The following is a 23,773-nucleotide window of genomic DNA, read 5'->3' on the forward strand; positions in this document are numbered from 1 at the left end:
TTTTGGTTTCTTTTGTTTCTTTTTGGGTTTTCTTTATTTCTTTTGTTTTCATTATACATTTTTGTATCTGTCAACAAAAAAATTTTATTACACGTTTAACAGTTTTATAATACATAGTCAACATTTTTTCTATACATGTTTTTAACAATTTTCAAATGCATGATCAACATTTTTCAAATACAAGACTACCATTTTTTCTGTGCACATTTTAACTTTTTTTTAAATGCTTGACTATTTTTTTTCTAAATGCAAGATTAACTTTTTTTAACACATGGTCAACAAGTTTTTTCTATACACATTTAACAATTTTCAGATACTTGTGGAACATTTTCAGTCCATGACGACACATCAGCAACCTGCTAGCTCCACAACCAGCTGAAAAGAGTTCATCCAAAAAAGAGCTGCATCAACGTTCAGAATTTGATGATCAGGGATGGCTTCTTCCACTTCCACATGTTTAGCTGCTCCCATTATCTGTTGGGTGTACTTCTACAAACTGAATAAGAGAGGTCTCGACCGATGACCGTTGAACACCACCGCTTTAGTTGCTTGCCTAGGTTGATGTTGGCTAACCGGATTGTTTGACACAAGTAGTGTCATGTATAAAATTCTTAACCGAATTTAATTAATATTCAGTAACTCATCGAAGAGCATACAGGAAACTATTGTGATTAAGCTGGTGTTCTGCGTTTGCGGGCCACTGATGAGTTGCTACGTATGCCATTGGCTCATTTGGACAGCTCAAAAGACCAAAACAAACTGAACCAAAGCAGTAAAGGTAGGTGTGGATGGCCGATGGCTACAGTGGAGGAGCAATGCAATCCTGTGCGCCATAGATGGAAGTGGTTTCGTCCTCTCAAGTAACAAGTGATACACACACAGCAATGCAAACTGCGGAGAAGCAAACATAGTTGGCCTAAAAGTAAGTTTCAGATAACAAATTTCAGATAAAAGTACATATATTCTCCGGATATATGTATGGTTTGCCACTCCTTATCGCGAAAGCGCGACGACAGATCTTCATACCAGCTGATATCATTATAGTTTTGTACCTCAAAACACATCTCTTGCCTTCTTGCTGTCTCCTCCTGCAGTCCCACTGCTTCTTTGTATGTACTCCTTCTGAAGAAACTTCCTGCCAAATCAAGGTCAAATTGCACAAGCGGCAGTGCTAAAGCAGTGGGGATTCCCCCAGAACAAATTGTCTAATTGCTTATTTTCGCGACAGCCCCAGCGCTTAACAGGTCTTTTAGCTTGACAAAACACAAGCTATTAGATTCATTCACCAAAGTCGTGCATATAACTGGACTGAAGGACACCTTTCTGTTTAACTAGGCAACACCCAGATTCCATTACCAGCACAACCAAAACAATGCATGTACAAAATAAAACAAAATAGGCATTCGAGTTCGATGCACGCCAGGAAAACCCACTGGTTGTACTACCACTTGTAATAATACAAGTAATAATACAACCTATGGGACGAAAAACCTGGCGCAACAATTGATCGTTTAACCTAAGTTCAGAAAATACAGAGGATGCAGTTATTACACATTACAGTATATAAGCGAGAGGACACGTAGAAGGCAGTAGACGCCAAGCTGGCGCTGCCTCGTCATCTGCAGGCCTATCCACCTGCTGGTCGGTTGACTCCTGCTCACTGCTCCTCGCCCCTGCATAATTGGCACAGAATTGGTAAAATGTTTGGGGTCAGAAGAAGGCTGTTGTTAAAAACAGAAGTATAAGGCCGGAAGAAGAAAGAACCAAATGCAAACCTGCGGTGTCGTTCACTTGCTGGGCGGATGCTTGTGCGGCTTCTATAGTAGGTCGATCGTCCCTGGTGACTTTCGGACGAATTTTATATTCTTTGGCCGCCTCAAACACCTTACAGAATATAGAATCTATAACGCCACTGAAGAACTCAACTTCTCTTAGCTGTGGTAGGTTTTCTTTTCCAATGCCATTAATACCTCTACTGAGCACCCTCATGAAAGCCAATGTTAGCCTCTCAAGGTTAGCCGCACCCCCGCGGAAGCTGAGCTCCTCAAGCTCATCCATATTATCCACGACCAGTTGCTTCAGCCGGGGAAACCCGCCCTCTTCAAAACATAAGGCATTCCCCACATATCCCTTGCTGTATAGCTTGAGAGATACAAGACTGGGAAGCTTCGCCAGAATTTCAAAGGATTCCTCAGCCAAGTGGAAGTTCTCTCGAAGCGACAGACTGGCCAAGTTGTTGAGCGACGAAACCCATGTAGGCAGCTTTGATAGCCGTCCCATCAAATGTAGGCTCTGCAGAAACAGAGGGGGATTCCTTAGGCCTACTAAAAATTCCAGCTCCTGGCCTGTGGGTGTACTATTGTGCACAACCGATAGATAGCGAAGAGAGTTGCTAAGCTCATTCAAAGAAGCGGCAAAGGGTTCCCACAACTTTGATTCCCCCTTGTTGATTGCACACAATCTGGTTAACTGACACAATTTTCCTAGCTCACGCATTGCACGGGAGCTTTTCTCTGTAGAGATATCTGCATGGGAGATTCTCTGGAGGGCACCCATATTTCCTAATCCATGTGGTAGCTTCGCTCCTTGACCCTTTAAATGCTTGACACTTCGTGTCCTTGTGTAATATTGATAACGGCCTACAAGCAGATGATTCAGATTTTGGAGCTGAGTAATGCCTTTGGGAAATTCGCCAATAGAAGTTTCCCTTACATCCAATGTCACCAATTCTTTAAGTTTCCCTATTGCATTTGGTAGTTGGGATATGGCAGTGTTTCTAAGGCTTAGGTATCTCAACAGAGGCAGTTTGCAAATGTCCTTCACATCTTCATCTCTTAACCATCCACATCCTTCAAGATCTAAAAGCCTTAAAAGTGTCAAATCAGCAAATTTGATGGGTACAGGTTTCTCAGTGCTGCCCAGAATTGACAGTGAACGGGTATGAACTATGTTTTTACTGGAAAATGTTCTCTTCTCCTTGCCGCCACCAGGATGGATGGAGAGCCGTCGTACCTTGTCATGGCCTGCTGTTGTGTTGTATTGGCTGCTCCCTAGGAATGAGATAAAATTTTCCTTGACAGATTTGGCGATGATGACTTCTAACATTATGTCGTGGACTTTACAACTCCTAATATTGCCACTGCTGCCAATCTGTCCAGGGATGACGATGCTTCTACTCACAAACTCGTCCAAATAAATCTGAGCAATCTCTTCCATACTGCGGCCATACATTCCAATGATCAAGCCTTCGGCTGCCCACCGTCTAATCAGAGAGCCTCTTCTGATCACAAAATCCTCTGGGAAAGCACACAGGTATAAGAAACATGCTTTCAGATGGTATGGCAGATCATTGTAGCTGAGAGAAAGTATCCGTCTCATTCCCTCTAAAGTGGGGTTTGTCTCTAGTTCAGAACCCAACCTATCACATACTGTTTGCCATTCTGCCGATGTCTTGTTTTGCCTCCGAGCTAGCATTCGTCCTATGCTCACTATAGCTAGAGGTAGACCGTTACACCTTGCCAAAATGGCATTGGAGACTTTCAGCAGGTCGTTCGGACATTTCCCTGACTCAAAGACCGTCTTGAAGAATAGCTGCTGTGAATCATCCATCTGTAACCGCTTCATTTCATAGACAGGATCATTGGGAGAGGTGCAGCAATTTTTTGCCACCTCGTGACTGCGTGTAGTAATTAATATGCTGCCCTCTTCACCATTATCATGAGGAAAAGCTACCTTTAGCTGATCCCATGCAGCTGCTTGCCAAACGTCATCCAGAACGATCAGGTACCTAAAAAAAGACCCACATTCTTATGAGTAGGCTAGTAACAAAAATCGAGCAGGGACATGGATTCCATGCTAGGACATGCATGTAGGAGTTGTGTACTGGCTTGTTACTTGATAGTTGATACTCCTACCTAGTTGCCTATAATTTCATCTCGTAATAAATTTGGTAATAAATCTGTTCATCCTATTTTTGCTTTATGTGTTCGCTTTACACAGTAAGTTCATAGATCTGTTGGTTCTATGCCTAGCATACACACTTGGCACTGCCTTCAAATATTCAAAGAAAAAAATCTACTCCCTCCATTCCAATGAATAAGGCTAGCACGCATTTCAAAATTAAACAGAAAATTTAATAGTTGTGGGGAAGACAAAGAAAAAAGCCTCAATGGGCCGGCCCATATAGCCATGCGAGCATGCAAGGGGGTGAACCTCCTGCCGCCTTACAGGAGCAATAGGACAGCCTTAGTCCGTTGTCATTCTTATTCCCCTCTCTCCCCTCTCTGTCGTCTTAGATGGGTTAGATCAGGCCGCAAACTGCTGGGCAGGATCGAGCCCGGGCTTGGCATGAAGCACAAACAAGTGTACCATGCCAACTCGGCTCGGCCTATTTTCTTCTTGGGGCCGAGCTACAGAGAGCTCCAAGCCAAGCCTAAAAGCTCCCTCGGCCCCTTCGTTGAAATGGAGGAACAAGATGATGAAGAGAGAGAGAGAGAGAGAGAGAGAGAGAGAGAGAGAGAGAGATGGTCACTTTCTCATTCACTTAAGACTAGATCTGGCAGAAAACAAAACCGAGGTGCAAATATGTAAATAATGCTAATGGAGCTTCAACTTTTGCAAACTGAAATAAAGTATTAGATTCTTGTAATTGGCACTGCAGACAGGTGGAAAATTGTAATCTCCGCATTTTATATAAACTTGGTCAGACTGAAAGAAGTTTCACACTTGAAGACAAAACTATAACATCTTTGGATTTTTCAAACAGAGTATGGCATAAGAGGAAACTAATTAAACGAGAGAATAGTAATAAAAGTGCTTAATTATGTACCTCTTACGCTTCAAACATTGTTTGATCTTGTCAACCAAGTCGCTTATGGTCCATTTTTTAATGTTCCGGAGGGGATCGTCATCTTTATCACTGTCAGCCAAAGTCGAAAGCTGCTTCAGCACGGACTCGAGAAGAGAACGGAAATCGTATGTCTGGGACACCGGAATGAAAGCGCGGCACTGGATGCCACCCAACTTTGGAGTGTTGTAGATGGTCGTGGCGAGGGTGGTCTTGCCGAGGCCACCGAAACCCACTATGGACAGCACTCGGGGACCTGCCGCCGCCTGGCGTTTCTCACTGAGCAGCCTCACCACGGCATGAGTCATGTTGCCCATCCCAATTAGCCCAGACCCGTCACCATAGATTGCTGGCAGCCAGCGGTCCAGATTGTCATGGTGGCTGTACGAAGAAGAATCAAGCGCTTTGCTTGACCGTCCTGCCGACTCGCCTAGATCATACCTGCGCCTCCTTTCGCTCACTTTCTGGGCACGAGATTTGAGGCCCTGGATATCGGTGGCTACTGTGTGCCGCACCCTCAATGTCCGCACCATGTTGAACATCCTATGGAGGTATTCGAGGAGTCCTTTACGGTCTCCATGGTGCTCGCTGAGGTGATGGCAGAACCTGTCCATACAGTCCTCCACATCGAACGCGACTTCCCTCACTTGTTTCATCCAAGTCCTAGTCTGCACGTATATGAATGAGCACATCAGTTAATCATGCCAGGGTTTTGTCTCATCTCATTACAAGAGGCATGCTTTCCTTGCTATCAAAAGGTTCAGTTCAAAAGGATCCATCTACTAGCATTTGCATTACTTGTTCGTTGTGATCATCGCCATCCGCGAGCTCGAGGAGGCAGGCGGTCATGCTCTCGAGCTCGTCCTTGAGCTCCTGGATCTCCCCGCGAACGCCACTGAGAAGTGCGTATTTGGTGGCAAGGACGTTGCCGAGCTTCCCCAACAGGATATGCACGGCGCCATGGGAGGCGCTCACCACGGCCTCCATCACCTTGCCCGTCCTGCCATGTTAACTTTCGTTGGCATGGCTTAGTACAAAAACACTAAACCACACCAGCCACAACCATAACTTGATTTCTTGTAAGTTTGTAAGGCATTACCTTTGGTTTGAGTGGTCTGGACCTATTCCATGTATTTGGCGTTTACATCTTTCAAAAGTCAACTCTGTTTACCAAGGACGAGCAGGTGAATTGGTTATGGCACACCCACTCGAAGGCCACCAGCTCCTGGATGCCCACAGCTGACTGGCCCATCGCTAAGAGAGGTGAAAGGAAAAACTTGCTCTGGCCAACAACAGATCGGAGTTGGCTCGGTCGATGTGCGGGACAGGAGAGCGGCGCACCACAGATCGTGATCCCCCGGCCAACAACGCACCCAAGATTTCCGCAACAAAATGCAAGCTGGCTCGATCTGAAGTCTGGAACAACAACAATAGATCAAGAACTCATTCAGAGCAAAAAAGTACAAACTTCCAATTCAAAAGCTTAACCCAAGGGAGAGAAGAGAAAAGGCCAAACCTTGACAGAAATCGATAACCACTTCTTGTTCAGCCGCGATCAAGAATGGAGTCGCCGGAGATAGCACACCAAGAAAAGGGAACAAGACTAGCTGGTCCAGATGGACAGAGGACAACCAAGTAAGGCTGAGCAGTGTGGTTAGGAGGTCAAGGGGTGAGGCAAGTTGTGTCTATTTTATGGTTGATGAGTTGGTTACATTTTTAACAGAGAAAGCAACACCTACCGGTAGCACTGCACTAGTAGTATATAATATGGTGCTGCACTGAAGGATTGGTCATTTGTTCTCTTATAAGGTAGCTGGCCACGAAATTGTTTCTTCACAGTAGGTGCTCACTTATTTTTTTCATGGATGGTGCGTCCTTCCATATCTGTCGCGTTTTATGGGTGGTTAGTGACTTAAAATACCTGCAGGTGCTGAACCAATCAGCAGAGATAAACTAATCACCCAGTTCAGCACTGATGATTGTTTCTTATAGGAGTGAGATGTTAAGCTGAAAATGGAGATACCGATAGTTCAACAGTCTGTAGGTAAATAACATTTACCTGCTGCGATGCCAGGTAAATAAGAACTGTAGTTGGCTCGGTCGATCTGCAGGTAAATAAGATTTCAACAACCAAATGCAAGATGGCTCGATCTCAAGTCTGGAACAACAATAATAGATTAAGAACTCAGTCAGACCAATGGTTGTGATGCACCTACAGCAATGTAGACTGCAGATTGGCTTAAAAGTAAACTTCAGATAACCAATCCTAAGTATGTTTGTTCCAGAGTGTCTTAGGGATATGTGTACAGTTTTCCATTCCATACGGCGTAAGCGTGTCGACAGATCTTCATACTGACTGGCTGCAGTGTCCTGCAGTTCAACTGCTTCTTTGTATGTACTCCTGAAGAAACTTCCTGCCAAATCAAGGCCAAATTGCACAAGTGGCGGTCCTAAAGCGCCCCCATTCTTCTACCCGTGTCTTGACAATTTTGTTGAAAGCAATGGGGATCCCCCGCAGAACAAACTATCTTATCGCTCATTTTCGCAACAGCGCCAGCGCTTAACTAGATCTTTTAGCTTCACACCACAAGCTAAGATTCGTTCACTAAAATCCTGCATGCAACCGGACTTGAGGAGACCTTTTTGTTTAACTAGGCAACACCAAATTTTCATTACCACGACAAGGAAAACAATGTATGTACATATAGAGTAAAACAAAATAGGCATTCGAGTTCGATGCACGCCAGGAAAACCCACTAGTTGTGCTACCACTTGTAATAACACAACCTATGGGACGAAAAACCTGGCGCAACAATCGATTGTCCAACCTAAGTTCAGAAATACAGAGCTTGCAGTTATACACATTACAGTATATAAGCGAGAGGACACGTTGAAGGCAGCAGACGCCATGCAAGCCTATTCACCTGCTGGTTGGTTGGCTCACTGCTTCCCGCCCCTGCACAATTAGCACAGAATGGGTAAGATGTTTGGGTCAGAAGAATGCTGTTGTTGAAAACAAAATATAAGGCCGGAGGAAGAAAGAAGCAAATGCAAACCTAGGCCGGTGTTGTCCACTTACTGGATGGGTGCTTCTGCAGCTTCAATAGTAGGTCGATCCTCCCTGGTGATTTTCAGATGATTTGGATATTCTTTGGCCGCCTCAACTACCTGCTCAAATATAGACTCTATAATGTTGCCAAAGAACTCAACTTCTCTTAGCTGCGGCAGTTTTTCTCTTCCAATCCCATGAATGCCTCTACTGGGCACCCTCGGGAAATACAATGTGAGCCTCTCAAGATTAGGTGCACCCCCAAGGAAGCTGAGCTCCTCGAGCTGTTCCAGATTATCTACGACCAATTGCTTCAGCCGGGGAAACCAGCCGTCTTCAAATAAGGCCCTCCCCGCATATCCCTTGCAGTATAGCTTGAGAGAAACAAGACTGGGGAGCTTCGCTAGAACCTCAAAAGATTCCTCAGCCAACTGGTGAGTCTCTCGAAGCGACAGACTGGCCAAGTTATTGAGTGATGAAACCCAGCGAGGCAGATTCCTTAGCCGTCCCACCAAGTGCAGGCTCTCCAGCAACAGAGGGGGATTCTTCAGGCCTGCTAAAAATTTCAGCTTCTTGACTTGCTCTGAACCGTCCACAACCATCAGATAGCGTAGAGAGTTGCTAAGCTCATCCAAAGACTCAGCAAATGGTTTCCAAAGCTTTGCTTCCTTCCTGTTGATTACACAAAGTCTTGTTAACTGACGCAATTTTCCCAGCTCACGCATTGCATCGGAGCTTTTTTCTGTAGAGATGTCCACATGAGAGATTCTCTGGAGGGCACCCTTATTCCCTAATCCCAGAGGTACCTTTGCTCCATCATTCCACACAAAATGCTTGACACTCTGTGTCCTTGTATAATATGCATAACTGCCTACAAGTAGATGATTTAGATTCTGGAGCCGAGTAATGCCTTTGGGAAATTGGACGACCTTAGTTTCCCTTACATCCAATGTCACCAATTCTTTAAGTTTCCCTATGGAATTTGGTAGTTGAGGTATGGCTGTGTTTCTAAGGCTGAGGTATCTCAGCAGAGACAGTTTGCAAATGTCCTTGAGATCTTTATGGCTTAACCATCCACATCCTTCAAGATCTAAAACTCTTAAAAGAGTCAAATCAGAAAATTTGATAGGTACAGGTTTCTCAGTGCTGTGCAGAATTGTCAGTGAACGGGTATGGACCATGTTCTTACAGGGAAAAGTTATCTTCTCCTTGGCACCACCAGGATGGATGGAGAGCCTTCGTACCTTATCATGGCCTGCTGTTATGTTGTATTGACTGCTCCCTAGGAACGAGATGAAATTTTCCTTGACAGATTTGGCGATGATAACTTCTAGCATTATGTCGTGGACTTTATAACTCTTAATCTTGCCACTGCAGCCAATCTGTTCAGGGCTGATGATGTTTCTACTGACAAACTCGTCCAAATAAATCTGAGCAACCTCTTCCAAACTGCGGCCATACATACCAATGATTAAGCCTTCAGCTGCCCACCGTCTAATCAGAGAGCCTCCTCTGATCTCAAAATCCTCGGGGAAAGCACACAAGTATAAGAAACATGCTTTCAGATGGTACGGCAGATCATTGTAGCTGAGAGCAAGTATCCTTCTCATTCCCTCTAAAGTGGGGTTTATCTCCAGTTCAGAACCCAGCCTATCACATACTGTTTGCCACTCTGCCGGTGTCTTGTTTAGCCTCCGAGCTAGCATTCGTCCTATGCTCACTATAGCTAGAGGCAGACCCTTGCACCTTGCCAATATGGCCTTGGAGACTTTCAACAGGTCAGTTGGACATTTCCCAGACTCAAACACCGTCTTGAAGAATAGCTTCTTTGAATCAGCCTCCTGTAACCGCTCCATTTCATAGACATGGTCATTGGAAGAGGCACAGCAATTTTTTGCTACCTCATGACTGCGTGTAGTAATTATTATGCTGCCATTTTTATTATTAATGTCATGAAGAATAGCTAAATTTATCTGATCCCATGTAGCTGCTCGCCAAACGTCGTCCAGAACGATCAAGTACCTAAAAGCAAAAAACGACACAGATTCTTATGAATAGGCTAGTAACGAAAATCGCACAAGGACATCGATGCCATGCTAGGACATGCAAGTGAGAGTTGTGTACTGGCTTGTTACTTGTGACTTGATTTCATGCAGTCATACCTGTAGTAATAAATTTGATCCAAAACTGAGGTTGTAATCACCATACATATCACTCCATCATACATTACAAATTCTCAAGAAAGAAAAACATCTATCCTCTAATTCAATAAACTTCTGTTACTGTTAAATATTAACCAAGATCATCATCTAGCAAAAGTGAAAGCACATTATCCGGCCCTACAGGAGGAATGCTACATCTATGAGGAATTTCTGGATCTAATCTACAGGGTGACATGGAGGCCCACAGTGAAATCATGGAGGGTTAGTTTGGAATCAGGGAGGGTCAGTTTGAAATCATGGTGAACATTAGTAGTCTGTAGACCACGTCCGACTTATTTTATGCAAGTTAACATTCTCGGGGAGAGAGACAGGAAATGGGGTCATTTTCTCGTTCACTTGACAGTAGGGCTGGCAGAAAACATCCCGGAGGTGTAAATATGTAAATAATGCTAATGAAGCTTCAACTTCTGCGAACAGAAATAAATTTAATAGATTCCTGTAACCGGCAATGGAGGTAGGTAGAAAATTGTAAATCTGCTCCTTTATACACAAACTTGGTCAAATTTGAAGTATCACTTGTAGACAAAATGTTGAACCGGTATGGGCCTGGCCCATCTTCATATGTCTCTTAGGGCCCAAGCCCATGTGGTGGTGATGACCTAAAAGAGGAGCCCCAGCCTTCCCATTACCAGAGAGTCGCCACACACACAACACTCACGCGAGCCACCAGATAAGAGAGCTTGGTTGTCTGAAGGTACCTTTCTATAACGGTTCTACATGGTATCAGACCTAGGTAACGACGGTGGGCCCTGATGGGAGTTCGGCAGCGGACCTAGGAGACGGCGGCGACTGCCGGAGAGGCGGCGGGGTCCGGCAAGGCGGCAGCAGGGATCTGGGAGAGCAGCAAGCATGGCGAGCTCGCGCAGCGGAGAGGCTGTGTGGGCGCCGGAGGGGCGTGCACGGCGACGGCAGGGGCTGGCTCCTTGCTGCCCCGGACCTCTTCTCCCTCTCTGTTCTGCTGTGTCACTAGAGGGGGGACGGAGGAGAGAGGGAAGAAGTGGAGCTGCTGCTGACTGCTGCTGAGAGCAGCTGTTTAAGGCTGCTGCTACTGGTTGCCCAAGGAGGAGGTCGTGTTGCTGCCGTGTCTGCTGGTGATGTGCTGTTACTGCTGTGTGCTGGTAGACTCTTGCTGTTGAGGGCTGCTGCTGCTCTGCTGATTGGAGAGGTGGAAGAGGTTGTGCTGAGGCTAGCTGCTGCGTGTGGCTGTCTGAGAGGAAAATGACAGGTGGTGAGGAGTCCAGGGTCATGGATTAGGTGAAGTCCGATGATGGATGTTCGTGTGGTGCAGAGGAAGAGGGAGGAAGACACATAGGAGATGAGGTGCTGAGAGGTGGCGGAGATATAGCTGGGTGTGCCTCGGCAAGCAGAGACTTGGAGGATGCTCTGCTCGCCGCCATCCAGGAGGAAGATGTGCTGCGTGCACGTCTGGCCTCCACCGAAGCATCCTTGGATGCTGCGTGGGCAAGGGTGGCTCGCATGATGTACACGACAGCGGGCATCGACGAGGAGAGGACAAGTTCGGCCCTCTTTATCTGTACTAATGAAGATGGCACTGGAAAGGCCACAATTGCTGCTCATAGGACTGTTCCAGAGTGGGTTCTAGGCTTTGGTGCTTCTAAACATGTTGCAGGTGATTTCACGGAATTTTTGTCCACGTGCTACTGAGCCCATCCGTTCGAGACATCACTATGTTAGCTCCAGCACCACCGAGCAAAACATTTTACCCAAAACTTCCGAGCCCTTCTTGGTTTGCTTCTTTATGTGGTCCTGGTACCGCCGTGATTTTTCGTCTGGTACTTTTGAGTTGTGACTTAGGCCTTTTCTGCACATTTTCCATTTGAGAGCTGCTTTGTCTACTACGGTACTTCCGAGCAATTTGATTTACCCGGTACTTATGAGACAGTTCAAATCTCGCAGAAAGGAGCCACATTTGTTGTTCGGAACCACCACTCTATTTTTATCCGGTACTTCCGGGTACTATGTTTGATGCCTTCATAAACGTGGAGTAGGACAACGCCAACTACGCAAATCACTGGAAAAACATCATCAAGACCCAATTTTGCACAATGTTGAATCTAACTTTGCACAAGGGTGCTGGAACCTCCAAAAAAAATTGGAGTGCACTCGAAAACTAATTTTAAGCCCCAAAATTTGGGGAATCTGCTAGAGTTGCTTTAGGGCATCTATAAGGCTGCTATCTTAGTGATGTCACGTAGGATAACTGATGACATGGAAGAGAGAAACCAAAAAAAATCTTGACTTCTCTTAACTAAGAGATGATCTCTTAGTAAGAAAGATAAAACATGTGTCTCCATTATACAAGATGTCTTCTCTTATTCACATAGTTGTCAAGTATTAATTATATTCACTTCATAATTTTAGGATCTTGTAACATTAAATGCTAGAAATAATATATTGTATAACATATTTATTGCATTCTCTAAATGACATGAAATACGTAAAAAAATATCATCTTATCAACCACTATACATGCCTAACATATATATTTTTGAAACAGAGGGAGTATGGCATAAGAGGAAACTAATTAAACCAGATAATAGTAACAAAAAATGCTTCATTAGTGTATGAGCAATCAGTAATGCAAGACTCAATGATCAATAATGCAGTAGTGTATCATTACATACCTCTTGGCATCCAAAATTGGCTTAATCTTGTCAACTAAATCGTTTATTTTCCAGTCTTTAATGTTCTTGAGGGGATCATCGTTTTTATCTTTGTCAGCTGAAGCCAAAAGCTGCTTCAGCATGGACTCGAGAAGAGAACGGATGTTGTATGTCTGAGACACCGGAATGAAAGCGCGGCACTGGATGCCGCCCAACTTTGGGGTGTTGTAGGCGGTCGTAGCGAGGGTGGTCTTGCCGAGGCCACCGAAGCCCACTATGGATAGGACTCGGGGACCCGTCGCCATCTGGCGTTGCTTGTTGAGCAGCCCGACCACGACATCAGTCATTTTGCCCATCCCGACTAGCCCCGACACGTCACCATGGATTGCTGCCAGCGAACTGCCCAGGTTATCGAGGTGGCTGTATGAAGTATCAAGCGCTTTCCCTGACCGTCCAGCCGAGTCGCCTAGAGTGTACGTGTACCTGAGCCTCCGGTCACTCACTTTCTGGGCACGAGATTTGAGGCCCTGGACATCGGTGGCCACCTTGTGCCGCACCCTTAATGTCCGCACCAAGTTGAACATCCTGTTCAGATATTCCAGGAGTCCTTGACGGTCTCCATGGTGCTCACTAAGGTGACGGCAGAACCTGTCCATACAGTCCTCCACATCGAACGCGACCTCCCTCACTTGCTTCATCCAAGTCCTAGTCTGCACGTATATGAGTGGGCACATCAGTTAATGTTGCCAGGGTTGTCTCGTCTCATTACAAGAGGCATGTTTTTCTTGTTAGCAAAAAGTTCCATCTACTAGCATTTGTATTACCTGTTCGTTGTGATCATCGCTATCCGCAAGGTCATGGAGGCAGGCGGTCATGCTCTCGAGCTCGTCCTTGAGCTCCTGGATCTCCCCGCGAACGCCCCTGAGAAGCGCATATTTGGTGGCCAGGACGCTGCTGAGCTTCCTCAACATGATATGCACGGCACCCTGGGAGGCGCTCACCACAGTCTCCATCACCTCACCTAACCTGCCATGTTAAGTTCCATTGTCATCGCTTAGTACGAAAACACTAAACCACACCAAGCACAACTCTATTTCTTGTAAGTATGTATGGCATTACCTTTGGTTTGTGCCGCACGTTCAGACTTAATACATCTGGATCTGTTCCATCTATTTGGTAGCATTTACATCTTTCTAAACTCAACTCTGTTTACCATGGACGAGCAGGTGAATTGGTCCTGGCACACTGACTTGAAGGACACCAGCTCCTGGATGCCCACAGCCGGCTAGCCCATCGCTAAGAGAGGTGAAAACCATCGGTGAACCATGCCATGGGACACTGAGACAACCAAACTAGCTCAAAAGATTTACCTGCTGTGATGCCAGGTAAACAAGACCTGTAGTTGGCTCGGCCGATCTGCAGGACAGGAGAGCAGCGCAGCACAAATCGAGATCCCCCGGCCAACAATGCACCCAAGATTTCCGTAACCAAATGCAAGCTGGCTCGATCTCAAGCCTGGAACAAGAGCAATAGATCAAGAACTCACTCAGACCAAAACATCACAAAATTTAAGTTCAAAGCTTAACCCAAGGGAGAGAAAAGAATACACAAACCTTGACAGAAATCAACAACCACTTCTTGTTCAGCCACATTGAAAAATGGAGTCGCCAGAGATACCACGTCAAGAAAGGAGATCAGAGATTAGCTGCTCGAGATATAGATGGGACTGCCAAGTAAGGCTGAGGAGCGTGGTTAGGAGGTCAACGGGTGAGGCAAGTTGTGTCTATCTTATGGTTGATGAATCGGTTACATTTTTAGCAGAGGAAGCAACAGCTACTAGTAGCACTACACCAGCATATAATATGGCGTTGCATGGAAGGATTAGTCATTTGTTTTCTTAGAGCATCTCCAGCAAGGCCCCTACACCAGCAGGTCGTTGGCCTCTAAATTATTTCTTAGGTGCTCCCTCCTTTTTTCATGGATGGTTCGTTTACTTAAAATAACAATCTCTCTAGGGTTGACCTGCAGGTGTTGAACCAATCAGCGGAAGATCAACTAATCACCCAGTTCAGAATTGATGATTGTTTCCTACAGGAGTGAGATGTTAGGCGGATAACGGAGACAGCGATAACCACCTGTTGGGTTCGCGTAGTCCGTGTAAGGATAATTACAGTGATAATTACAGCAGCAGCAGCAGCAAATTACTAGTACGTGTGTTCCTTTTATTTCATGTCGAGTAGCTAGCATCCTGAGCAGTCTGGGAAGCAGCTCCAGTTCTGTTGACCCCAGTTTTCTGCCTCTCAGACTGTTTTGAAACTGCACATTATGCCAGACTGCTTTGATCCTATTTCAGGCTAGCTACTCGACATGAAACAACAAAAGGAACTTATCCAGTGGCAGTACTCTTTCGTTTTAGCATCCGAGGCATTGTGGAGAGGAGTCTATTTCTACCTTTTTGCTCCGAGATATGTGAATGTATACATAAAGAGAAGAATTTGCTGGAGAACTGCATAATACGTTGTACAAATCTGTAATTGGTTAACTGGTCACCACATTACACCAAACTTGAATTTTTTGCCACACTGCAAGCACCACAGTACATCTAACAAGGAACCAAATGCATGCCAGCCAAAGTGTAACTTCAGTCCAAAATCAATAAAAGGCAGCTCAATTGCAGTCAGAAGCGCATGTTTCTTATCTGATCTTTTAAAATATTTTATTCGTTTTAGAGATAGAAAATTCATCAACAAAATAGGAGTGAAAGGCAACTAAGAGAATACAGCATTATGAAAAACTTTGAACCTGAAAAGGTTCAATTGACACTGACAATACCACAATGCTCGCAGCAATCAACCGTGGTAATCATATGGTTCATACATTCAACAGTACCTGCAGATAAGAACAGCAGGTTTAAATTTGCATACATATTGCGCAATTGCTTCCTTGATTCTATGGAATGGTGGAATCTGAAATTTGTGATGTGTGCGGATAAAAAAACTAGTAGACACCAACACACAAGGAGTCAGTTCCATTCAAGGTGGAGCAACGTATGTTATTATTCATACAGAGCACAGCAGAAAATATATCACATTTGCATCTACGTCTAAAATCGTTAACTTGACTTGCTGAATAAAATGGACAGTTGTAAATTCAGAAATGTGCAGTTGCAATTAAACAGCAAGGGTTACTAGGATCACAACGAAACAACACAATCAAATGTCAGACATTGCATCATAATGAAATGTGATTGGTGTGTGCTAAAACATCCTAGGTAACAACTACGGTATACAGGCAACAGGGCCATCAGTTTCTCCACAATTTCACTACAGCAAGTCATCCATGTGCAGGCTCAAGCCAATCTGAGTTCCCAACTCCGCCATAGGGATCTCATCTCACCTCGAAATGCAGGGGCTGATCAGTCCATGACGACCTTGGCGCCGAGGGCCTTCATCCGCTCGACGATCTTCTCGGCCTCCTCCTTGGACAGCCCTCCCTTGATCACGGCGGGGGCCTTCTCCACCAGCTCCTTGGCCTCCTTGAGCCCGAGGTCCGTGAAGGTCCGGATCTCCTTGATCACCTTGATCTTGCTGGCCGCGTCGAACGAGTCCAGCCGCAGCTCGAAGACCGTCTTCTCGGCCGCGGCCGCCGGCTTGTCGCCGGCCGCGCCGGCGGCCGCCGCGCCGCCGCCGCCGAGGCCCGCGGCGGAGTTGAGGATGGCGATGGGCGGCGCGGAGGGGATGTCGAGGCGGCGGAGCAGGAGGGCGGAGAGCTCGGCGGCCTCGGCGAGGGTGAGGGCGGAGACGTCGTCGACGAGGCGCCAGACGCGGTCGGAGGGCGGCGGGCGGGACGGCGGCGCGGTCGGGTCGAAGGTGGAGGGGTCGTAGTCGGTGGGCAGCTTGCGCACGTCGATGAGCTCCTCGGCGGCGGCCGCGGAGAAGGGCGCGGGGAGGCGGCCGCGGTGGTGGCGGAGGAGGCGCTGGCCGGAGCGGAGGAGGGAGGAGGCCATGGTGGAGAGGGAGGTTAGGGTTCTGGGGCCAGTGAGAGCGATGCTCCGTGGGAATTGGGTTTTGGAAATGAAACCATGGCCTGCGACTTTGGATCTGGACTTAGGCCCATATAGAAAAGCCAGCCCAATGAGCCCACTATGTTTCATGTGGTCATGCTTCTCTCTCAAAAATTAAAGCAGCAGTAGCATATAATCTAAATAAATTGAAAAATAAATCAATGAAAATCAGCTGGAAAAACACATAATGTTTGACAAAAAATGGATAAAAACACAAGAAAGATTATATGTTATTTTTAAAAAGCAAGCTAACCGAATTGTATACAACAAATGAGGACACATTTAGAAGCCATTGCCTATAAGATTAATAGCATTTTCATCGCAAGTGATTCAACAGCATGAACGCAGGAAATGATGTGATGTAATTGTTTCGGATCATCAGGTGAACTACGACATGGGTAAATGAATTTAAGTGTTGTGTTTACACCGTGATATCTGATACACTGGCCATCAAATAGGCATATACAAATGTTGCGCTGCAGTTCACCAAACTAGACAGTAATAGTAGTAACTAACAACAAAAATGTGATAACGATGAGACTCCATTGTTCCATCATGTTAAGGGGAAATCTTGCATATGCTTGGTTCATCTGACATTGGCTCCTCCCATCAGAAGATGTGACATGCTGTGTTCATCAGACTCTCCTTCCATCAGAACTCACAACTCAGAATATGTGGACGATATCATACGCAAATCTGGTAAGTGTTAAGGATGAACTCAAGCAAAAAATATATCAAACACAGGAGCGGTTAAAATAGGATGGGGGTGGGTACAGAGAAGCAGTAAAAGGGCTTGATATATTCAGAAAGAATAGCACACATTAATTTATCAAGGATACGTCCAGAACAGCACGAAGGACTGCAAATGAAAAATTCACAACGTTAGAACATCACGCAAAGCAAAAGCTCATCGTAATGAGCAAATATTAGAAGATAAACTTGAAAACAAGAACATGAAGAATACATATGGCAACTGAGTAGAATATAAACAGTTGTGTTTGGATCATTTTGCAACATCTATCAAAGGACATATAAACAGTCTTTAAACATAATGGCAAATTAGAGTTGTATATACTTGTATAACTCCTAGTCCCAACTTCAGGTTTTTTGACAGCCGTGCCAAATAAGAACTCATCTGGATCCAACTAAATGTTCAATAGCTTCCTAAATTAATTTAGACTAAAACCAAAGACGCGTAATAGTGTTTGTACATGACATATTTCAAAAGTATATAAAATAGCATCCAAGGGTCAAAATGTTTATGCATTTGGGGTGTAAACCACAGAATACTCATGATGGCAACAATACTTACCATAAGGCCGGCCAAAACTCCTTCGACCAAAATCCTGCTCCAACTATCAAAGTACGTGTGGACTGAGAACTTTGACTTGGCCAAGAGTCCAATAGATGCTACCATCATTATCAGAAAGTAGAAGACGAAGCCCGTCAGACCCGTGAACCCCCAGATACCAGCAACAACTCCACTGATGATCGACAAGAATGTCCGACTGTAAAACGAACAAATCATCATGTTCAGGACATACCATGTTTGGTTAAATAGCAGATAAGCGAAACATCTAGGGTAATTCCTTATAGTCGAAAAGGTGTTATCAACAAAATGGAAACAGGAAACTGGATAGTGTATCATCACACAGAAAACAATCAGTACTTGAAGCCTGTTACTACAGTACTTATGTATGACCAGCGCCAACCAAACACGTTAAAATAGTTACTGAACTGTAATTACATTGTCTAAACAGCTTTCCATATGAGTCTCGAGCATAGAGAACCAACAAGAGCATCAGTTCTATACCCCTTCTGCTCGAAAACTAGATACACCTAGTGGATCTGACATCTAAGAGGCATGCCCACCGTTCACCAATTTTAAGGCTGTTCCCCCCAGTCCAGACTCCCAGGTAGTACAATGCATCTCAACCTAGCAGGAAAATCTAAGCAAATCCTTTTTAATCAGTCCACCACCCAGCTACCAAAGGTTCCAATTCAGTATGTAAAGTTGTTAGCGCATCATAGTTCCAGGAGAAACCGCTAATTCCAAAGTCGTCGTCCCCTTGCTCAATCAAAAACGAAAAAAAAAAATCCCCTTCCCTCGGATACTTGTACTGGAACATCCAGCGGCGAGCAATTACGCTAATGATCCATGGGATACGCTCGGATCAAACCTGGACTAGCTAAAAAATCCCAAACTGAGCGCACCTCCAGAGTCCAGATCAGATCGAGTCCACCGTCGAACCCAACGGGAAGAGAAGGGGGGGTGCGCGGAAGAGGGGCGCGTACCTGTAGAGGATGGACCTGACGTTGCTGGTGAGGTTCTCCGCCTGGATGACGGGGACATCGTCGGAGGAGGTGCCGCCGGCCGCCGCCATCGCCGCGAAAGCTCTCTCTTTCCGGGCGAGATTTGGGGGCGGAGAGTCTGGGGCGGCAGCGATCTGGACGGCTCGACTGCACGGGGACGGGGTTGGGTCACTTCGCGGTGGACCTGGTCTAGTTTTTTTTTCTGAGGGAGGTCTTAGGGGTATTTTCGCCTGCTCATCCTCGGCCTTTTCTCTTTTTCAGATTCAGAAATCCTATCGTCTACTTTTTTATATAAGGAAATCCTATCGTCAACTCCCTCCGTTTCTACATACAAAGTCTTGGACATATTTTAGATTTACCCATTTTGCTCTGTATGTAGTCTGTATTGAAATCTCTAAAAATACTTATATTTTGAAACTGATGGAGTACTTGTTTTGCAGAGTTGCTGCAATGCAACATAAACATGAGCAAAAGGAGTTTGGACTTTATCAAAGTGCGTTTCGGGACAAGTATGTCTTTTTATATTTTGTGATAAAATTGAGGGGATATCTGTTTAGCTAGAGTTGTACTCCCTACGTTTTTATTTACTTCGCATATTAGCTTTGTCTCGAGTCAAACTTTGACCAAGTTTATACACAAAATTATTAACATCCACAATACCAAATCAATACCATTAGAATCATCATTCAATATATTTTTCATACCATATATATTTGCTATTGTGAAAGTTTAGATCGTTTTTGATAAACTTGATCAAAACTTTATAAAGTTTGACTTAGGTCAAAACTAATATGCGGAGTAAATAAAAACGGAGGAAGTATAGAAGAATTATTTACTACCTCCATCCCACATTAATTGTCCTAGGGAGGTACCTCTAGAGTTTTTATCAATGGTTCACCATTTAAGTTGAATACCCTCAATTGCACACCTATGATATAATTTATTTTATTGCAAAAAAGGTTTGAATATATTATAAAAGTTATGAGAAGTACAAAGCATCTTAAACATAATAAAAGTCATATCCAGATCTCTACACCACCGAACAAACACCTATGCTAGTAGAACGAGCCGTCGACGCGCCGATGTCATCGTTCCCTCATCAAAGCCGGCTTGACCATGTTGATGACAGATGGGAAATCCTCGTGCATATGCCCCTAAGGACCAGCGCACGGGAGCCATATTCATCGGTGTTGAACCCTTTGATAGATCTAAAGCAACTGACACACTACTTTTAGATTTTAGAAATGTTTCAGCTATACAAGTTTTTATGAAAATGCAATCTCTACCTAATAATAAAGCACAGAATGCTTCTGGTGGTCCGTCATGTAATTTTGCATAAACCCTCCTGTATTTTTGTGAATTAACCTGCAGTACACACATAAGTCATGGCTAAATCGTTATTTGCATATTTCTTTGGAAATCCCCCTAAATTTTTAAGTAATTCAACCACGGATCACATTTAAATCAAACAAATGTTTTTTTTAAATAATCCATATCTTTTAAACCGTAACTCCGATTTTAACATGTTATATATGAATTTTCATTAGAAAATGTGTAGAATCTAAATATGATGTTATTTTTACCTGTTAAATATATTTTTTAAAGTTATATTTGAAGGACGCTTATAATCCATAGCGCATGGTACGTTCTTCTTTCGTATCGACGGTGATTCGGATTGCAAATAAACACCCATGCAAAGCATATAGAGATGAAAAAAAATATCGATAACCACACACGCACACCTCTGAAAAACCTTACATGAAAAAAACAACAGATTTCTCATCGCGAGAGCGAGAGAGGGGGAAGAGGAGTATTTTTTTTCTCCATTGCAACGAACGGGCTCTTTTGCTAGTTAACACTAAAAGTAGCATAATACCCGTGTATTGCTATGGACAATTAACAAGACAAAATGAACTATGTACGTACTCTTCAAATAATAATTCCTTTTCTCTTTATTGTACTTTATATGTAGAGTATGGCAACCTAGAATGAAACATAGTTACCAATCGCATGTTAGTTTCATAGAGATCTTCAAAAGCATCAGTGAAGAATGAAATTATTAGACAAGAGGAGAATCTGAAGAGTACATTCATCTTGACGGCTACCAGGAATGAGCTCGCCTTGGGGGCAGATGGGCGAAGCAGGACATCAAGAGGACTGCAGAGCCCAATGCGACTTCTCGCTGCACACGGGCAAAGAATTTGCACGCGGCTGCCCGGGAGCTCGGCGGAGTTATACCTCGTGGGCATTCGGACAAGAAGAGGTGGGAAATCGGCATGCATGCGCTGAAAACAGCGGCACACTAGCAGAAGACTTACGCCAAATCCAAGAGTGATATCGCAACTTCCAGTAATCTGGGTAGTACGGCTTCCCGGCGTACTAATAGATCCAAGTCCCGTCACCATGATAGGCATCGAGCCGACGAGGACACTGAAAGGGCATTTTGCGCCTTAAGTGTTTTGGTGTTGATGACAATGCAATTTATGGATTAATCGTGTGCTTGAGCTATACAAACGTATTTATATGACACAAGATGGTTAGGTACCCCTCTGGAAGGAAAAGAACGAAGACAACATTTCTGGCGCTTTTATTTCTTTGATTGTAAGAAATCCGTACTATTAAAAGAGGATCTGCATAAAAAATAGGTGAAACAAAATCACATACACAAAATATATATTGCACCCACATATACCTTCCTATCCGTTTTGAGAAGAATCTTCAAGTTTCACATGTGCTAAAACCACCCCTTAGCATGATCACCGTGGACATGCCCTCTTACGCCCAATGGTGGGTGCGAAGTGGGTAGCCTCGTGCCATTAATCCATGATCTGGGCTCCAGGAGTGATGAATGGTTAATTGAATCCAGGAAAGGACCCAGTATCAAAGGGTGCGAGAGAAAGGGCACCCAGTGACTAGATGGTCCATCAACTCCTTCGCCTAGTCGCACAACACACGACATGGTGGGTGAAGGAGACCGCACTTGGCAAGTCTCTGTTGTCCATCATCATATGTACTCCGCGCGATAAGCCTAGGTCTTCCAGTTCAGCTTCCAGAAAGTGAAGCTACTGCATCTTGGAAGTATAGATGAAAATGGAGGGAAGAGGTTCTGCTTTTCCAACGGAAAAATGAAGCGAATGCAAAATACAAAAACGATAATGGAAATTTGCGGAACGGAAAAACTAAAACAATTCGACGTTTTTCGGGCGGATTCTTTTCTCTAAATATGAAACCTTTTGCTTTTACTATAGCTCTATGGGAGCTACAATGACACAATAAGAAAAGTTGTCTATATGTAGCCTAACTTGTACTCCCACGTCGGCACTCAACTACGTAGTACATACTGTACCCAACCGTCTAGTACTACTATAATACTAGTATTTTTGGTAAGAGCAAGTATAATAGAGTGATATAGACGAGCAATAAGAGATGCCACATCACATCTGTGGCTAACTAAATGTCGGAGGATAAAAACTGGCATGTCAATTGGAATCTAAAGCGCCCCCGCGTCGTCCTCCCCCTAGGGCGACTCGGGCGGCCAGAAACCTAGCCGCCGCCGCCGCCGCAAACTCCCTCCGCCTCTCCCTCCGCCGCCGCCGGAAGACGCCCAGGGGCCGACGGCGGTGGCGGGGGATCTCCTCTCTCGCGCGTCTCCGGGGTGGGGCGGACCCCAAGGTGTGTGGTGGCGCGGCCGATCTGAGATCTGCGGCGCGACAGATGGCTGCGGGCGGCGGGAGGCCGGCCCATCCTCGGACGGCGACGGCTTGGCGCGGCGGAGGCCAGGGCTGCGGGCGCTGCGGATGGCCCTTCGGGCGGCGGCGGCGGTTGCGGTCGGCGGCTGCCGGCTTGGCTGCGGTGGCGTGCATGCTGCCTTCAGATCGGCGACGGCGGCATGGAGGGCCTGGTGGTTTCGTCGGCGGCACCTCCGATCAGATCTGTTCTGACCGATGCAGCCAGTGGTGGTGGCCATTTCTTCCGTTAGAGGTGGTCAGCCTAAGGCTGGGTGTTCGGATCTCGGGATCCATCATCTGGCACCAACTGCGAGTCGGGAAGACGTAGTTGCCGGTGAAAACCGAGCCGACGGCGGGCGATGGCGGCGTTCCACGTCGTTACCTTGATGAAGGCATCGTCATGTGACTACCGTTGACCCACTCGTATTGCTCCGGGGAAACCCTAGGATCTGGTGTTCCAGACCGGCAGATGGCGGCACTGCGGTGTCATTTCTCTCTTGAGAGCATCGTTTTGTGGAGCAGCGCTGGAAGTCAGAGGCAGGAGGTGGAGCGGCTTCGTCTTGCACGAAGCTTCGGTGGAGATGTCAAGTCATGCCTGACCGACAGGTGCTACGCTTGGTCATGCCTGGTCGGCAGGTGCTACGCACGACAGATCCTCCAAGGGCTTCAAGATGGGTCGGCTGGTGGTACTTGGCAGCATGGCGCTGAGGTGTATCAGTGGCGACAGCGACGTGTTCAGTTGTTTGCGTGCAGGGACGAGGTGCCGTTGGGCGCCGTGGTGGCTGCTACGTCTTGAGCTAGCGTTGGTTTTCCCCGAAGAGGAGAGGGTGATGCAGCAAGTGTAGCGTAAGTATTTCCCTCAGTTTTTGAGAACCAAGGTATCAATCCAGTAGGAGGCTCCTCAAAAGTCCCACGCACCTACACAAAC

General features: G+C 45.5%; 3 protein-coding genes across 3 annotated transcripts; all 3 read right to left on the reverse strand.

The window, feature by feature from the left end:
* Positions 1-1,300: 1,300 nt before the first annotated feature.
* Positions 1,301-15,309, reverse strand: LOC119350813. The gene is made up of 14 exons (XM_037618465.1): positions 14,355-15,309; positions 14,112-14,256; positions 13,861-14,037; positions 13,566-13,767; positions 12,763-13,451; positions 7,926-9,917; positions 7,791-7,802; positions 6,906-7,004; positions 6,768-6,853; positions 5,946-5,967; positions 5,645-5,846; positions 4,829-5,514; positions 1,776-3,787; positions 1,301-1,673 (listed from the first exon to the last, which is right to left on the reverse strand). Exons 4-14 carry the CDS (start codon positions 13,752-13,754, stop codon positions 1,555-1,557), a joined length of 6,108 nt encoding a protein of 2,035 aa, XP_037474362.1. The 5' UTR covers positions 13,755-13,767; positions 13,861-14,037; positions 14,112-14,256; positions 14,355-15,309; the 3' UTR covers positions 1,301-1,554.
* A 131-nt stretch (positions 15,310-15,440) lies between these two features.
* Positions 15,441-16,781, reverse strand: LOC119349436 (50S ribosomal protein L7/L12-like). The gene is made up of 2 exons (XM_037617473.1): positions 16,138-16,781; positions 15,441-15,630 (listed from the first exon to the last, which is right to left on the reverse strand). The coding sequence occupies exon 1, from the start codon at positions 16,745-16,747 to the stop codon at positions 16,157-16,159; it is 591 nt and encodes a 196-aa protein (XP_037473370.1). The 5' UTR covers positions 16,748-16,781; the 3' UTR covers positions 15,441-15,630; positions 16,138-16,156.
* Positions 16,782-17,156: 375 nt separating this feature from the next.
* On the reverse strand, positions 17,157-19,279 carry LOC119349437 (ER membrane protein complex subunit 6-like). The gene is made up of 4 exons (XM_037617474.1): positions 19,100-19,279; positions 18,117-18,312; positions 17,644-17,663; positions 17,157-17,500 (listed from the first exon to the last, which is right to left on the reverse strand). The coding sequence occupies exons 1-4, from the start codon at positions 19,186-19,188 to the stop codon at positions 17,470-17,472; spliced, it is 336 nt and encodes a 111-aa protein (XP_037473371.1). The 5' UTR covers positions 19,189-19,279; the 3' UTR covers positions 17,157-17,469.
* Between the last annotated feature and the right edge of the window lie 4,494 nt (positions 19,280-23,773).

The sequence above is a fragment of the Triticum dicoccoides genome, chromosome 1B, assembly GCF_002162155.2.
Source record: "Triticum dicoccoides isolate Atlit2015 ecotype Zavitan chromosome 1B, WEW_v2.0, whole genome shotgun sequence".
NCBI classification, from domain to species: domain Eukaryota; kingdom Viridiplantae; phylum Streptophyta; class Magnoliopsida; order Poales; family Poaceae; genus Triticum; species Triticum dicoccoides.

Excerpts from the sequence above, each read along its gene's own strand:
- LOC119350813 (XM_037618465.1), bottom strand. The coding sequence starts at position 13,754 with ATGGAGACTGTGGTGAGCGCCTCCCAGGGTGCCGTGCATATCATGTTG. Across the intron at positions 5,968-6,767 it reads GATTGGTTCAGCACCTGCAG|GTCCAGACCACTCAAACCAA; the intron begins GTATTTTAAGTC and ends TACATGGAATAG. Across the intron at positions 1,674-1,775 it reads GCAAGTGAACGACACCGCAG|GGGCGAGGAGCAGTGAGCAG; the intron begins GTTTGCATTTGG and ends CCAATTATGCAG.
- LOC119349436 (XM_037617473.1), bottom strand. The coding sequence starts at position 16,747 with ATGGCCTCCTCCCTCCTCCGCTCCGGCCAGCGCCTCCTCCGCCACCAC.
- LOC119349437 (XM_037617474.1), bottom strand. The coding sequence starts at position 19,188 with ATGGCGGCGGCCGGCGGCACCTCCTCCGACGATGTCCCCGTCATCCAG. Across the intron at positions 18,313-19,099 it reads GTCAGGTCCATCCTCTACAG|TCGGACATTCTTGTCGATCA; the intron begins GTACGCGCCCCT and ends TTCGTTTTACAG. Across the intron at positions 17,664-18,116 it reads GAGTTTTGGCCGGCCTTATG|TCCTTCGTGCTGTTCTGGAC; the intron begins GTAAGTATTGTT and ends TTTCATTTGCAG.